General features: G+C 56.7%; 1 protein-coding gene across 1 annotated transcript in view; it reads right to left on the reverse strand.

Annotated features, from left to right (window-relative positions):
- Window positions 1-17288, reverse strand: part of CD81 (CD81 molecule) — a 34099-nt gene extending 16811 nt beyond the window's left edge. The window contains exon 1 of the mRNA XM_036763046.1: window positions 17004-17288. Within this exon, the coding sequence (XP_036618941.1) occupies window positions 17004-17069 (66 nt within the window). The 5' untranslated portion in view covers window positions 17070-17288. The remainder of the gene's footprint in view (window positions 1-17003) is intronic.
- Window positions 17289-17558: the final 270 nt, after the last annotated feature.

Raw genomic sequence — 17558 nt, forward strand, 5'->3', positions numbered from 1 at the left:
CTTACCCATGGTTGCCTCTCTCTCCTCCCAACATCCCACATCACCCCGATGCCTCCAGCCTCTCCCTCCTCCACCTGTTTCACACGAGGCGGCCTTACTTTGCTCCTGACCAAGGCCTGCTAAATGGGTCCCACTCCCTCTGTCCCCCCCACTCTCTCCCTCTCTACTGGTTCATTCCCTTCTGCTTACAAGCATGGCCATGTCCCACCCATCCCCCAAACCCTCCCTTGGCCCCTTCCATGCCCACTCATCACCCTCCTATGTCTCTTCTGCCCTTTGTAGCTAAATCCTTGAGACGCCGCCTACAACAGGGGCCTCCACACGCCTCATGCGCTTCTCAACCCCTTACTATCTGGCTTCCGACCTCAGCATTCCACCGAAACCTCTCTCCCAAGTGATCACCGATCTCTCAGTGGCCAAATCCAATGGCCTTTTCTCACTCCTCATGGTCCTTGGCCTCTCTGAAGCCTCTGCTGCTGGTGGTCACTCTCTCCTCTCTAGGTGTTCAGGGCACCCCACTCCCGCCTCTCCTCCTCCTTCTCCAGGTCACTCCCTCTAGCTGCAGGGGTCCCTCACAGTTGTGTCCTGGGTCCCCCAGGCCTGGAAGGCTCTCCCTCCTTGGCTCTGGTTACTGGCCTCCCCAGCTTCAAGGCACAGCTACAATCCCACCTTGCACAGGAAGCCTCCCCCTTCTTCATTCCAGTGCCACCTTCTTCTTCTTATTTCTTCTTTATCCTCTAAATAGCTTGTTTGTACATATCTGTTGATGTACTGTTTCTATTACTGGATTGTAGGCTCCTTGAGGGCAGGGCCTGTCTCTTGGCTCTTTGTAGCCCTGGCACTTAGCACAGGGCCTCTCGCATAGTAGGTGCTTCACAAATGTTTAGTAGGTGTCCTGACATACACACAGGCACCCACACCCATGGGCATGCCCAAGGGGCACACAAAGTCTCCCCTCAAGGACAGAGTCCTTGTGAAGAAAGGCCTTCCACCTGCTGGCCTCAGAGAGAAGCGGCAGGAGAGAGCCTCTGGGCACAGGCCACGGGGCAGCATGGACCTGCTGGAGTAGATGCCCGGTCAGCTTAGGCCATGATCCAGAGCCCAAACTCTGAGCGCCAATAAGAGTCGCTGGGACACACTCACAGCTCTCCTGGAGGGAGATGAAGGAGGACTGACGGACCAAACACCACCCCCTCAACAAGTGCCTGCCAGCACTTCCCTGGGCCTGGCCTCGTGCTGGGCACTGAGAGCCATTCAGAAAAATACGGTGCCCAGCCCACTGCCAGACCCGGCTGTCTGCCTTCACAGCACCTCTCAGACACTCAGCTAGTGAGGAAGCCTCATTTTACAGATGGCCCAAAGGTTAAGGTCCAAGGCCACAAAGCTCAGGCCTTCCTGACTTCAGGTCCATCCCAAGTACCCTCTGTACCACTGTCAGTGCCACTCCTAGTTCGGGCCCTAACCCCAGACATCTGGAGCCCTGCAGGAGGCTTGGACCTGGTCTCTCTGCCTCCAACAGTCTGTCCATCTTCCATTGCTGCCAATGACATTCTGCAGGAGAAGGTCAGACTGTGGCAGCCCTCCCCCCAGAATGCCCCGTGGCTCCCTATTGCCTCTAGGATGAAATGGAAGGTCCTCTATCGGCTTGGTGAGCCCTTTGCCCTCAGGCAGCCTTCCTGCCCACTCTCTCCTACACTCTAGTCCAGATAAGGTGGCTCCCATGCACAGGGCTCCACGTGCTGGCTGATGGGATGACAAGACAGCATTGGGTCCAATGCTCAGATGTGGACTGGAGAGGTCGGGGGTGAGGTCCTGAGGAGCAAGGGGGGCCATGTTTGGCTAGAGGAGAGACCGGGTACCTACAGTGTGCTGAGCCTGTGCAGCACACTGGACAACGAAGACTCTGGCCCTCAAGGAGCTTCCAGTCTAAAGTGGGGACAGGCAGAATCTTGGAGTTGGAAGCGCCTTCACAGGCGGCACAGTCTGACCTATCATGTCTGCATGGGAATCTTGGGCACAGTCCTGGAAGTGAAGACCTCCAGGGAGGGAGAGTCTCTTCCCCCAGCTCCTCCCCATAGCAGCCCCTTGGGCCAAGCAGCCCTGGGGGATCCCTGTCCCATGCAAGAGCTCTGGGGAATCCCGGTTATGAATCAGAGAATCATCCCCCCTGCTCCAGCACCAGCATGGGTGCCCGCCACCACCCAGCTCACTAATCCACCCGGCAATGGGCAGGGTGGGAGCGGCTGCTCTACACTCCATTTCCTGCCAAGCTCCTGTCCAGGTTTCCCTAGGACAGGGCCGTGAAGACATCCCACAGTCTGCTAGGCTCGTTTGCTTCTAAGCTGCACTTGGCTGGCCGTTCCGAGGCCTCATTCTCTGCTTTTACTCAGTGTCAAATAATGCAGGCATTTAGAGCCGGTAAAGTAATCTAATCTGAGAACAGCCCGTGCTTTTGTCACTGCCTGCCTGTGGGGGGCTGTCGAGAGGTAGCTCCTCCTCGAGGGCAGAGCCTGGCCTTTCTTTGTATCCCCAGGACTTAGCACAGTGCCCGGCACACAGTAGGCGCTTAATCAGCGCGTAGTGACCGACTAGATTGTTTTTACTTTGTTCTTTTATCATATTCCATGAGGTATCAATTTAATCATTTGATTGGTACAGTTAAAAATGGGTAATATTTTTATCAGATTGGCACAGTCTAGGCATGACAATGACCGTCTCTTCACTCATTTAGATCCTCCTTTACGGGTGTGAAAATGCCCTTGTCCTGTGCCTCCACTCTCTGTAGAGGAATATTTGGCCAGGCCTCCACGGTGCCTCCCTGTTCAGGGATTCTGTGATTCTGGGGTCCTGGAGGCCTTGCTCCTCGAGAGAACGGATATGATCCTGACCACCATTCTCACCATGCTTAGAAACATAGAACTGGGCCCTGACTCTCTCTGCAGAAAGATTAGGGAGCTAAGTGTCAGAGAACCACTGTCTTCTGTTGTTACTTTAAATGGAATTCTCTCTCTCCTCTCTCCGCCCCCCCCCCCTCCTTCCTTTCCAGTTTCGGTTTGAGAAATGCCCTCCTCCGGATATTTAAAGACCCACCCCTCTCTAGTCTCAACATTCCTAGCTCCTTCAGCTAAGGATACTTATGTGGCTGGATCTCCAGTCCTTTCTCACCAGCCCAGGCAGCTAAGACGGAAGCAGTAACTTGGCCCAGATCTGGAGGGCACGCCCCCCACCCATGCACCCACTGCTGTCCTCCAGTGAGACAGCCCAGCAATGGCAGGACCTGGAGAGCGATAAACAGGAGGCTTTCTTGGGTACACCGACCTCCCTTTGGGAATCACCTGCCTTCATGAAGGGTCCCACTTTCACTGCTCAGCGTTTGGGGATAAGTTCTCTCTGTGAAAACTCAAGGATCTGGTTCGGTCCAAGCAAAGCAGAGCCCCCCAAGAGGCCCGGGAAGGACCTCCACGTCATCAGTTATCCATCTGGCCCACATCTGAAGACGCAACCTTTGTACCGTACCTTTCCTCCCCAACAAGTGGGCATCCAGCCTCCTCTGTCCTCATGGAGTCAAGAACCCACATGTCCTTATATCCCTCACTCTGAGACCACTGTTTCTAAATGCACACCCCTCATCTTTCAGAGAAGAAAACTGAAGGGAAGAGGGGCCCTGACCTGCTCCTCACACACACAATGGGGGAGAGGATGCTGGTCGTTGGTTGGGTCACTCCCTGAAAGCTGGGTCTGTCTTCCAAGGGAGCAGCCTTGTTTCCTCTGGAGCTGTGAGGTTTATCATGTGCTTTCCTCACAAGGTCACAGCAAGCTTTTTACTGTAGACAATGGAGCCTGGGGTCACACCAGCAGGCTTGGGGGCATTTCCAGGCAGGTTCTGACCAAAGAAAGGCAACAGGTGGGAAATCAGAATGGGGAAGGAACAAGCAAGTTCAGGGAGGAGCCGGCCCCACCCCAGCCCAGGGCCAGAGCACAGACAGCCTCAGGCCCAACTCAGTTCATCCTCTGGACACAGCGGCCAGCCTGCTGCCACCCATCCAGGAGACAGAGCAATGCCTTTACTTCAGAGGGACCAAATGCCAGTCAGTGCAGGAAGTCAAGTGAGCCGTGCTCTGGAACCCAGGCCGGCTGATGGCTAGGGGGCTGAGTTCTGCAAGCCAGGCTTGCTGAGTTCCTTGATGGCAAGGCCTGTTTTACATTCCCGTTCCTTAGCTGGCACCTGATAGGTGCTTAATAAATGTTTCTTGATTGATTACTGATGCGGGGGGCAGGGTTGGCGCAGTACATAGAACATGGATTGTCAGAAGTAGAAGGGGGTAGGGGCCAACTCTCTCATTTTCCAAATGGTAAAACTGTGCCAGAGAGTAAAAGGCCTTGTTACAGGTCTGTGAGAACAAAAGTTGATCCTCAGACCACAGCACCAGGAGGACTGAACTGGAGAGGAGAGTGTATGATTATGGAGTCAGGGAAGACCCGGGTTTGGGTCTTGTCTCCAGCATTGGGGGGAGTGGGGGGAGGCTGGGTGACAATTCAGAAATCACTTAATCTCTCAGGACCTCAGTTTCCTCATCCTTAAAATGGACACCATTCCTGCAGCAGCTGTGAGGCTCAAGTGGTAACGGATGCCACCGTCTGGCACCCATGGGCATCCTGCCCAGGAGGAGGAACTTCAGTTGGCTACAGGGCTGCTGATGGCCCCTCTATGTTGAAAGCAGAGGAACTAACAACTTTTTTATCTGCCTTTGTGATAATTTCATTCTCTAAAAGGCAGAGGAACAAATGAGGGAAGAATCCAATACTGGGCCTGATGCTCACTAACAGAGCACTTGGTGGCTGGGAACCCATGAGGGGAAGTGACTACTTCCTCCCACAGCATGCGACGGACCAGGAGAGGAAATCTGGGCCTGGTCCTCCTCCTACCCTAGATCTAGAGAGGGCAGCTGTGTCTCAAAGGTTCAAAGGAAGAAGAGGATGACCCCATGGAGCAACACTCTCTATTCCATAGCAAGGCTGGCAAACTGGACAGCCTATGAGCTAAGAATTGTCTGTACATTTTCAAATACAACAAAACTTTATTTACAAACGTAAGAACTAATCTTAGTTGCCCCCTCCCTGCCTTACAAAACCAAGGGCAGGGGATTTGACCCCTGGAGTATCATTTGCTGACCTGTTCTATACAGGAGTCAGCCTGTGTGGAGGAATGGAAAATTCTAGAGGCATAAATGGAGATGTTGCAAAGAGAAGGAAAATGAGGAAGTGTTTGAATGTAGCTGCACAGGGAGCTCCCTGACCAACTTCTAAAAGATTGGGACAGAAGGTGGAAGCAAGAGCCAGGAGCAGAGGATAACTGTCCACAGGTGGTGTGGCCTAGAGCACACAGAAGCAGGCATGCTATGGCTCAGGAAGACAAGAGCCAGGGCAGGGTGGGCTGCCCTGGGATGGCAGAAGAGGAAGGGAGAGATGGGAAGCTGGGCCAACACCACCTGCCAGGGCAGAGCCTGGTCAGCATGTTCTTTGACTCTCAGTGCTCTTTGATTTTCTCTGGGTTCTAAAGAATGGACAGAAGCAACCTTCAGGGAGGTGATTCCCCAAGGGGAGCATAAGTAAGAGAGCCCCGGTTGCCCTCAGACAACTTCCCTGGGCCCTGAAAGAAGAGGCAGGGGTGACTGCTGAGCCCTTGTTGGAGACATCTGAGAATGGGAGTGCTCCCACAAGGCTTGTCCTGACATTCCCAAAAGGGAAGAGTCAGGCCGGCTCCATCGAGAACAGGCCAGGACAGGCCACCAGCCTTGCCCCGGGAGGGTTGCCTGGCCAACAGATAAAGACAAGGCTCCGGACAAAGAGCTGAGAAAAAGGATCTCTCCTGGCAAATGCTAGGAGAGATGGGCCTGACCACGCCTCCATCAGTCCCATTAGGCGGCTTTGGATAATGTTCTGATGTCCCTTGACTGAGGCCAGGCCCCAGGGAGGGCAGGTACCTCTCAAATCCTGGAATTATGAGGTTGACTCCTCTGAGCCTAAATCAAAGGCAGTTTAAGCAGGATAATGGCAAGCTGGGGCATCCAGAAGAGGACAACCAGGCAGTGCAAAGGCCTTGACTGAACCCATGACACACTGGAGATGCTTCTCCTGCAGAAGGGACATGATGTTTGTGTCCTGGTGTCTGAAGGGCCATCCTGCGGAAGAGGGATAAATTAGCTTCACTCTGCTTGGCCCAGGTGGGCAGAACCAGAAGCAATGGGGGCAGGTCCAAGGAGGCTTTAATGGCCAAGTCCCAGAGCTTCAAGAAGGTGGGACAAGAACCTCAGGAGGCAGTATTTCCTCGGCTGCACCAGAAGTCTCCAAGCAGAGGCTGGAAGACCACTTGGGGGACATGAAGTTTTGATTACAGGGACAAGATGATCAGTGAGGCCCTTCTACCTCTGCAGTCTGTCCTCTGGGGACCTACGTCTCCTCTGAGAGTTTGGCTTCCTGCACAAGCTGTCTGCCTTGGGGCCTCCCTGGAGCACCCCACCTCTGGCTGGGGTGTCAGAAATGTGCCAGGGTCTAGAGGTGCAGTCGGGGCCAAAGGCTGGGCTTGGGCAGGGGGTCTCCCTAACTAGCCCAAGGGCCTTGGGCTCCTCACCCACACAGCAAACGAACAAAAGGAAAGTGCTTTTTGATACACACTACTCTCAAGCCCAAAGGGTGCATTAAAACAAGCCAGTCCCAGTCCTCTAGAAGCTTCCATTCTGATGGGCAGAGGCAGTGGCCACCAGGGAAGAGTCTGGGTTTGGAACAGGCAGATGCTGGTGTTTTTGTAACAAAATGAAAGTGCTGACTTCCTCTGGGTGGGCTCAGCTCTGTTGGAGAGAGGTTTCTCATTGAGTTACCCTAAAGTGAGGGCAAAGAGCCCGAACAGAGAAAGTGAACCAGACCTGAAACTGCCTCCCTCCTCTTCCCCACCCCCAACCTTGGGTCCTTGTCAGCACAGAGGAGGGCTTCGATGGAAGTGGGGAGGGGGTCACTCTGGGCAGGGCCAGGCATGTGGCCAGGGCATGGGAAGTGAGAGGCCCACTGGAGGTCCTTGAGCCTCAGAATTTCTTCCCTGTCCCCCTTCCCTTCCTAACTCCCTGGGGGCCATGATGAAGACCAAAGGCTAAAAATGATGCCCAAGCCCAGGTAAGTCTTCCATGCCAGTGGGGCCCAGAATTTTACACAAACTAGACCTGGGAGTGAGGAATATTTGAAGCCAGAATACCTGGCCTGAGAACAGCCTTCTCCCCAGAGTCCCCTCCTTCCTAAGGATGGACCCTAGAGGACAAATGGAGAAGGGCCCAGGCTGGTGGGGAGAGGCAGAGGTGGCTCTTTGGTCAGTGAGCAGGGAGAAGCCCATGGGGCCTCTCTGGGGGGTGGGACCCCGTGCTCCTAACCTGGCCCCTCCCCAGAAGCCCTCCAGAGAGGGTCAGGGCATGGGGGGAGGGGGGCAGGACAGGGCAGCTTCCTTCCAATGCCAGGACAACCATGAGGATCTGGAGTCCCTGCCAGATGCTGTCTTGTCTTCCCCTCCAAACTTGAGGGCCATCCTCTCCAAGTGCCATGAAGGTCATTGCTACTGTCAGTTACAAGAGGGAGGGAAGAATCCAGCCCCCTCCTCCAAGCAGAAATGAGCAGGATCATGGTGGGTCAGCTAGAAAGGACACAAGGGTTATCCTCCAGATACAGCAATGGAGGACCAGAAGGGAAAGGCCACAGGCTTGACAAAAAGGCAGAAGGGGACCACTCTGTGGTACTGTGGAAGCTCACCCAGACTGAGGAACTGGGATACCAGGTTCCAATCCTGCCTCAGACCCCTACTCCTGGCGTCCTGGATAAGTCATGCCATCCTCCCAGTTTGGGCAGCTCTAAAATGAGAGGATTCCTCTAGGAGGTCTCCAGAGCCCCCTGCCCACTGCTAGGTGGTCTCCAGGGCCCCCTGCATGCTCTAACAGTCCATGGTGCAGGTTCTAAGGGCTGACCCTCTTCCAACAGCTGGTGCTTTCCAAGGCGGCCCTTCTGCCCTCATACATAAAAGGCTGTTCTCCTGGCTGGGTATTTTTAGCTCCTGTACATGAAGAAGGAGGTGAGAACAAATACATGCACAGAACTCCTACATTACTGGCTAATTCTCCACTAGTTAAACCAGGCCCTTCAATATTGAGGGCCTACTATGTGCAGAGGAAATGGAGAGAAGAGAGACAGAGAAAAGGCCCAGGAGCTGAAAGCAGAGAAAACTATTCACCAAATGGTCTAGCACAGTCTGGGCCCCCTTGGCTCAGCCTCCACCTCTCTGGGCCTCAGTTTCTCCAGACATAAAGCAGGGTGTTATTATGATCTTGGGAACAAGATAGGTAGAGGAGGAGTGGGGGGGAGGGGCAGGTGATGATGCAGTGAGATGAATCCAGAGCTCCCTGGACGGCTGAACTACAGCGCTAACGAGCCAATGCCAGCTTGGGAGGCTGTCTCCAAGGGCATGCCCTAGGGTTCTCCCATTGGCCCTTTGCTGGTTATCCTTTTGATCGAAAGCATGGTTGGCACATTCGTCACATTTGCAGGTGACATGAAACTAGGCAAACCGCCCTTCAGATCAAAGAATTGGGACATCAAAGATGGCGGCCCATTAGGGCTAGACCCAATCCCACAAGGTGAAATTCAATGGGCATCAATGTGAAGTCTGACCCTTGGGCTCAAGAAATAAATTTCAAAAGTACCTGTTTCACTGGGGGCAGGGGGAAGTATGGCTGGGTAGAAAGGATCTAGGGGCCTGGATGGTCTGCAAATTCACGGTCAGTCAAAATGGCGATAGAGCAACCAAATGAGGCCCTTGAGATCGGATAGAAGGCTGACACCCAGCTGAAAAGCCTCCTATCCTGGCCAGCCCCCAAAGCTGGATGCCTGGGCTCAGCCCTGAGGGCCATTCACCAACGATCCCTACCTGGCCTGGGGCGCTGGAGGACCCCAAACTTGGGAACCTGCCCGTTTACATCAGTTGGGTGGTAGCAAGGTCACAGCAGTGCCCTCCAGGTCAGGGGCCCCTATTTGGTGTCCAGTCTTCCTCCATGCCCAGGAGTGGGGGCAGGGGGTCCTCAACCCCTCCCACGTGTGTTAAGGCAAACAGACTTTTCCGTGTTCCCCCCTTTTGGGATGCTAAGACTATCAAGTCTCCCCTTGTTTGAGTTGGTGGGAAACCTTTTGCTGTCTCTGTCTCGGAGTATTTCTCAGCTCTTTCTCAGGGCTGAGGCAATCAAGAGTCATTGACTTGTATGTGATGTGATAGCCTGGGTGAGGCCGGAGCCCTCAGGGCTCCAAAGAGGATAGAATTGAGAGGAGTGTTTGACTTTTGGGGCTGCTCACGGAAGGAGTGTTGAGACTCTGGGCAAGCTGCTGTAACTGCCCCTGCCCCGGTTTTGACAACCCAGACAGATGTTGGTGCTTCTCTGGTAACAACAAATTGTGATTTAATCAGACAAGGTCCGTCTGTCGATGTTTGTAATTTCCATTTGTGTTTGCTCTGAAGTTCAGGGTGCCGGCTTTTCCCCTGAACTGTGTGAATGATATATGTATGTTTAATCAAACTGAGATGGTTAACCCCTTAAAGTTGCTTTCCTTAGAAAAGCAGATCAAAGACCCAGTGCTGGCAGCCCTCTGTGTGCTGGTGTTGTTGGTCTTACACAGCCACAGTGGCTGCTAGCAAGACTGCTGCTGCAGTGTGGCATCTCTTCAGAGCTGGGAAGGGGGGAAGGCCACAGCTTCTCACCTTTCCTCCCGGAAGACCTTGCCTGTGCCTGCTCAGCTCCATGCTGGATCCAAAGAGGAGGAGGGCAGGAGGCAGGGCAAGGGCGAGGGCCAGAAACTGGCTGTGGGGTGCAAGAGAGGATCTGAGCAAGGGGGGGCCTTTTCTGGGATGGGTGTCATGAGAACAGGCAGAGTGAAGGAGGAAAAATCAAGGGAGGGAGCCATCCCGCCCTTTCTGAGCTCTGGGCCATCTGAGGTGGGAAGGACCATAGAGCGGGGGTGAAAACTCCTGGAAGTCAGAGGCCATCTTGCCAACTAACTCATTTTACAGATGGGAAGACTGAGGCCCATGGAAGGGACTGTAAGGAGCCAGTCACAAGCTCTGGGCCTCCAAAGCCTGGCTTCTCCCTTCCCCTTCTTTGAGGCCTCAAAGACATTTCCTCTTAACTGGTGGGGGCTGAGAATGTATGCACTGCCCTCCCATTTCTGCAGATGAGAAACCAAGTCCCAGAGACATAGGACTAGCATTGGCTGTGATGCCCCTGCAGCCTTCAGGGCACTCTGACAGGATGATGATGGCCTGGTACATCTGTGCCCAGCCCAGCCTCACATCCTGCCCTCGGCTTTCCTCACCCTGAAGGCCTCCCCGCGCCTTCCATTGTCCCCACAGGGAGAGGACACGAGGAGGTGAATGGTTTGGAATTTCACCAGGAGGAGGCTGGGACAGATCCCAGCGGGGCCTGATGCCAAGGGCCATGGCCTGCAGCCTGGAGGCCACTGTTCCAGAAGGCCCCCTTGGGCACAGCTTCTCCTCTCTGGCATCCAAAGCTCAGCAGGACAGAAGAGGATTGGGTTCAAATCCCGGGCCCCCCATCACAAACACACATCATGCTCTGCTCTCCCCCAAACCCCCACTCTCAGTTTCCTCCAGGAAGCCTCCCTACAGTGACCACCCCAGGTGCCCACCATCCACCCTGGGCACTGCCACCCACTTGGCCAGCTCTGTCAGACATAGGTCTCAGCTGCCTCCCCATGGGGGTATTCTTGCCTCCTCTATCAGGGGTGGGACCAACCCCCCCCACCCCAGGACAGGACAGGTGTCTCCTCCTCCAGACAAGTAAGAAGGTGTAAGTATGGAGGAGGCAGGTCCTGAATGAGGGCTGGGAGCCCTCATGCCTCAGTGCCAGCTGGACAGTGGTCAGGACTTCCTTCTCCTCCATTTCCCAGATAGGGATGCTGAGGCCCAGAGAAGAGGAAGGGGCCATCCCACGGCCACACAGGTAATCAGACTCACCTGTCCCAAGCCCGGGGAACATTACTAAACCTCCCCAGTCTCCACTGGCTTCAATACTACCCGGGCCCCAGTGCTGGTGGTTCTAGGCCAGACATAGTGAGCCTGGCTGTAAAAGGATCAGACCAAGAATTCAGCTCTAGGGCTAGGCCCTGATCAGGAGGGGCTCACACCACTCCCTCCACTCCCCCCAGCCCCAGCCAAGCTCTGGCCCTAAGGCATCTGGAGCCCCTGCTTCATCTACGGTGACCAGCTGTGTCACCAGAGACGGGACCAGCGAGGCCACAGACAAGGCATTACCCACGGTCACTCAGTGAATCAGAAGCAGAGCTGAGATGTGAACCCAGGCTGGGGCTCTCCTGTCCTAGGCAGTCTCTGCCTCGGTCTCCACATCTGAGACAGAGGGCAATGAAGTAACTCCACCAACAGCCCCCCTACCATTGGAGGGCTAACAGGGCAGGTCTGGGAAGCAGAATTTAGTGTGAGGAGGCAGAGGGGACGTTGAGGAAGAGGCGGGAGGTAAGAAGGAAAAGCATGGGGAGGGGGTAAACCCCGGGTCAGAGGATCAGACCCTTCTCTGTGTCCTGGTTTCCCTCCCTCTGACCAGCTGCAGAAGCCCATAGATGCCCTCTCAGAACCAGATTTTTAAATGCACAAAATAAAACACAGAGCACGACCAAGGAACCAATTACATTCAAATACAGTCATAAAATATTGCAGAAACCAGGTTAATGACCTGCCTTCCATTTTCAGAGAACCAGACATCTCCTATGAACCAACGAGGCCCCCAAACAACTGGGAAAGACCCAAGAAGGGGGATCACGTCAGGGGCCTATGGCCATCGGAAGGAAGGTGCTGCCGTTTCCTGTCACAGACGTGGAGGACACAGGCCGCTGGCCACCAAACGCTTTAGGACGTGGCCAGCGAGGGAATTGTTTTTGACTGTGCATCCTGGTTAGAAGACTTCTGTGATCCCCCAGTAGAAGTAGGGAGAAAAAAGGGCCTGTGAGAGGTTAGGTGACATGTCCAGGGTCACACAGTTAGTCTGTGGTAGACAGGCAGAACCCAGGTCTTCCAGACCACTTTGCCATTCTGATTCCAGCCCATAGAAGGTTGCCTAATAAGTGAATTAGCCCCCCCACACCACCCCAAGCATTTGGGGCTGGAATATCTGACCCTCTCAGGCATCAGGCTGCCCCTCCCCCATCCTCCAGACCCTTCCAGCTCCCCCCAGGGAGCCATCATGGTCAACTCAGGACAGCTCAGACCCAGGGCCTCCAGCACGATCACACACCCCAAGGGTCCCAAGCACAAACTGGGCTCCTCCAGACGCAGGGGCAGGCAGTAGGATTCTTTCCATGGAAAGTCTCTCAGGCTTTTTGTCCAGCCTGGCCCAGCTGGACAACCAGCTAAATTAAATAGGCCACAGAAATCCCCCACCTAGTGCATGGGAGCTGGTCAGGGATGGCCCTTCCTCAGCTGCAGGCCTGGAAACAGACCTCCCACAGAGCGGGGAGGGGGCAGAGGGCTGCCTGGGGCCAGATCCCAGGCCCACAATGCCATCTGATTAACCACCGTCCTGGTGATCAGGCAGGCGGCCTCAGGCCTGGCCCACTGCCACCCAACAGACTCCTTCCCAGAGCAAGGGAAGCCTATCTCTGACGGGGGTGGGGAGCTCTCAAAGGGCTCATCAGGAAATGCCAGGGGGCAGCATCTGGGACTAAGTCCAAGCTTCCAGGGGCTAACTCTACCTGGCCTTTCCTCAAGAGGCAGAGGAAAGATGACCCCTCCCTACCCCACCCCACCCCCACCACCTGGAGACGCAAGACCCAGGACAGGATGAGGCAGGAAGTGCCCATCTCTGCCCCTAGCTGGGTGATGCCCTCACATACTCTCTGAGGTGCCTCCCAGCTCCAGATAGATTTCAGAAGGCACTCAACCTCTCACAGCTTACGGAGAATACTGTCCACATAGCTCTCCCCAGCCTCACCCTGCCACGATTCTGTGAAGAGAGTGTTGGGGGGACTTTTGGAAATGAAATCCTGCCAACTACCACCAAGACAGAAGGAGAAGAGACCGGAAATTTGAGGTTGAAAGTGTGGTTGTTTACTGGGGAAGCCACCTGCCCCTTCCTGAGGTCTGCCCTAACTGCCATCACTCTGGCAGATCCCCCACTCCGAAGCGCAGGAGCCACTGCCTGGTGCCCGGGGGCGGGGGGGGGCTCCCCAGCCACGAGCCTCATTCTGTGGCTCACCACTTGTTTCCCTCCTCCTTACACAGCCAACCTCAGAGCTCCACTGAGGCACTGGGGAGGGAGAAGAGAAGCCAGACCTGGGTCACAGCAGCCCTGTTTCTGAGAGATCCTACACACAGTGGCCGACATCCCCACGGACGGGAGAAGAGCAGCTTCGGCACTATTGTTAATCAATGACCGTGGCCCAGAAGGTGGCCAGTGGAGCTGTCAGAATGAGCCCCCTGTAGATTGGGGGGGGCTAGAAGGGCCTGGAGTCCAGGTTGCTCTCAGCTCTGGTGCCCACCATCCTGATCAAAGGCTCTCCCATTCCTGGTGTTCCCTAAGGTCTCCAAGAGAACTGTCCCCATTGAAGAGAGGAGGACACTGAAACCTAGACAAGGACAGTCCACACGGTGTCTACCTGTCATCCCCAGGGCATTATCATGCCCTCTTTCCTCAGCTGTCCCCTCTAGCCAGCTGGTTGCCTCACCAAATCAAAGAGATGCCCAAAGTGCATGTGGCCACGTGGGGGCTAACTGGCCCCCACCACGCCCAGACCTGCCTCTTCTGCACTCCAGGGCTCCACAGGCCACGAAGTCCCAACAACTGGGGAGACACCTCCTTTCCCCACCTTGAGGCTGTTCTCAGGTCACCTTCTGCCTGCTGCACCTCGTGGCTGGGGGGTGGGAGAGGGATGAGAACATTCAGAGTGTCCCCACCCCCTCTGTGACATTATCCTGGGCCCAGGAAATGCCAATCCTTCCCCAAGCTGGACCCTCTCAGGCCAGCCCTAGGAGGGACGCCCAGCGGGGATTCACCCCCTATTTGGCAGTTAGAAAGTGAGCCTCCAGAGGGGCTGGGATCAAAGACTGAGAGGTGGAAGGGAACTAAGATTATCTGGTCCATCTTACAGATGGACAAACTGAGAGCAGGGAGAAGGGGCAAAGTTTACATTAGGCCTCAGGGCCTACAACTCCCTCATGGGTGCTCCAGCCAAGGTCACAATCCAGTTAGCGCCAGCATCAGGCCTGGACTCCAGCTCTCTCAACTCTCCCGACGTGGAGAGAAACCTGCATGAGCCACCAGTATGCCAGCCCGGCTCCTTCCTTCCTGGGTGCCCATCTGCCCAATAAGGGCTCTGCTATGTGCCCTCCTGGGTCACTGGCAGGGAAGCTGTCCAGAGAGAGCAGCTCCTGTTGGGCATGGTGTACAGCAGCAGGGCTAGAGACCAGGTCCCCGGGGGCCAGAGAGGGCTCCCTCCATCCCGGGCCCCACAAGCCTGCAACTATCCAGCTGCCCCAACCAGCTTGGACACATTTACCCCAAGCTGCCACTTGGAAACCATTTACCCTTACTGAGAGCCCTCAGCCGGAGGGGGCTGCCTGCCAAGGAAGGGCCCCCAGGGCCAAGATTCCAGCATTCCCCCAGGACATCTGAGGAGAGGGAGGGGACAGGCTGCAGGAGGAGCGCAGGCACACATCCTTCTGCTCCGATCGGCTCATCCCTGGCTCCAAAATGAAGCCACACCATCTGAGAAAGACAGGAAACCGAAACCAAAGCCCCCACCCCCCACCTCTGGAACAGAGGTCAACAGAAAGCAAAACTTAAAGCCAGGAAGAGAGAAGCCAGAAAACAAAACCTAAGGCCAGGAAGAGAGAGAACCTGTGGGGCCCCACCAGACCCACATCCCCCGCCCCCCAGGGTAGCAACCGAAGACACAGCCACCCCCAGGGAGTTGGAGGCCAGCTGCAGAGCCCAAGCCCTCAGAGCCAATTAGATGAAGGGGACACGGGAAGGGGGAGGGGGAGACGTGGGTTCAGACCCTACCACTGCCACTAACTTAATGACCTTAATCAAGTCATTTCATCTTTGTGTGCCTCAGTGTCCTTATCAGTAAAATGTAAGGACTACAGGTGGCAATCTTTCCCTCCCAAGGAAATGAGAGAAAGCAGGCAGGACCCATGGACTCTGCACACCTTAGGGAGCTCCAGAATGGCAGTCCAGGTATTGTCTGCCCCAATGGGTCTCTCACACACACACTCCGCACACATACCACATATACACACTACATACACATTGCTCCCCTCCCCAGACCAGACACACACCTAATCACAACACACACACACACACACACCCTCCCCAGTCCAGGCTCCTCCCAGGGCCCTTCACCCTTGGAGAAAGACCCAAAGATTACACACAACACTCAAGTTCATTAGAGCTAGGATTCGGGTAGGCAGGACAGGGCCACAGAAGGGTAGGGTCCTGTGTGCCCAGGAAGGGCAGGCTAACTTGTTTGCTTACCCTTAGAACAGAGCTGGAACCCCAAGGGGTGTAAAAGGTTTACCTGTCTGTCAATCACCTACCTTGGGCATCCCCACTTGACAACCTGGCCCACCTTAAAGGAAAAGCACATTTTTGGTGGGGGGGAGTCAGGTCTCTCATGCTTCCCTTTTCCTCCTCCCTCATGGCTTCCACGAACATTCCCCAAGAGCCTGCTCCTGGCAACCCACCCCGCCAGCCCTCTGTGTGTGAGAAAGAGAACCTCTCTGGGCCTTGGGGGTGAGCCCCCGACAGCAGGGAACTAAGTGGAAGGTGCCCACCCCCAGGGCTGGCAGGCCCCAGGTCTCATTGCCACCTCCTCACACAAGACTTGTCCCGTGCCCATGCCCATCCCCATGCCGGCTCCCCTCTTTGGGAGGGCGAACAAGCCTACTCTTGTAGGCTCTCTCCGAGCGAGGCCCAGGAAGGGGGTGGCGACATGGTGGGCCTGGGCCTGGGCTGTGGGGAGTGGAGGGGGCAGAGCCCTTCTGGGCTCCACTGGGACTTGGCTCAGTGATCCGGAGGGGGAGTGTTCAAGGACCCCTGCCCCACCTGCAGCCCGCCTAGCCTTGAGGATGAGCTAGAAGCCCGCTATCTGTCGTGGAGTCCCAGCTCCAGCTTCCAGAGCCGGAGGCTACGTCGTTCACGTTCACACGCACACACCAGAGGCTCCTTCAGTGCCCCCCCAAACGTAACAGGGGCCGAGCCAGGGAGAGGCGCAGCACCCCTCCCCCCCATTCGTCGGCTGTCCATACCCCAAAGCCCCTGCGGAGGGAGCGGCCAGATTCGGAGGCTCCCCAGCAACAGCTGTGGGCTCTGACCGCCGTGGGGCCTCCCCGCCCTAGGACCGCCCCTCCACCCCCGCGCCTCCAGGCGGCCACAGAAGCCTGGACAGCCTGCTGGACGGACGGACGAACGGACAGACGCTCACAGGTGGTTGGACAACTTCACCTCGGCCGCCGCCTCAAGCCCACTCCCAGTCCTTTGGACCCCCCTCCCTGGGGCTGAGCTGCGGGGCGGTGGGAAGGGGGTGCGGGGGAGGGCCCTTCCCTGGCAAACCACCCCCACCCGAGAACGCCCGCGGAAGGAGCTCCATTGTCTGTGCCCCCCTCCCATGTCCCCATGTACGTGCCCACGCTCACCGCGCGCGCACACACACACACACACACACACACACACACACACCCTGCACACACACACCGCACACACACACCCCGCACACACTGCACACACACACCGCACACACACGTACGCGGCGGCGAGCGCAGGCCAAGGACCCTTCCCACGGCCAAGGCCGGCCAGTCGTCCCGCTGGGCCTCCCGAGAGGGCGCGGGCTCTCCCCCAACCCCTCCGCCCTCCTGATCGCCGCCCCCCGAGCCCGGCCCATGGGCCCCCACTCACCCAGAAGACGAAATTGAAGACGAAGAGCAGGTATTTGATGCACTTGGTGCAGCCTTCCACCCCCATGGCTGCGGCGGCGGCGGGGACTGTGTTGGTGCGGACCGGGCAAGCTGGGCTCGCTGGGCGCGGGCGGCCGCGGGAGGCGAGGGGATCGGGAGGGGCTCGGGAGCCGATCGGGAGGGGCTCGGGCTCGGGGTCCGGCTGCCTGCTCGGCCTCGCTCGCGTCCCGCACCTCCGCAGATGCCGCCGCCGCGCTCGCTGAGCTCACCGCTCTGGCTCGGCTCTGCCCGGCGCTCAGTGGCCACCCTCCTCCTCCGCCCCCGCCCCGCCCTCCCGGGACAGGCCCCGCCCCTCCCCCAGCTCTCCGGCGCCCCTCCCCCAGCCCAGCGGCTCGGCGTCCGGCCTGCGGGGGCAGGGCGGTGGGGAGGGGCGGAGGGGCGCCTGTGCCCACCGCCCCGAGCTGGACCTTGCCCTCCCTTCCCTTCCCTTCCCTTCCCTTCCCCGCGCCGGGCGCGGGATCATCCGGTCGGTTCCCCAGCTGAGCCCGGCGCAGCG

Source organism: Trichosurus vulpecula, chromosome 6 (genome assembly GCF_011100635.1).
Source record: "Trichosurus vulpecula isolate mTriVul1 chromosome 6, mTriVul1.pri, whole genome shotgun sequence".
Taxonomy (NCBI): Eukaryota; Metazoa; Chordata; class Mammalia; order Diprotodontia; family Phalangeridae; genus Trichosurus; species Trichosurus vulpecula.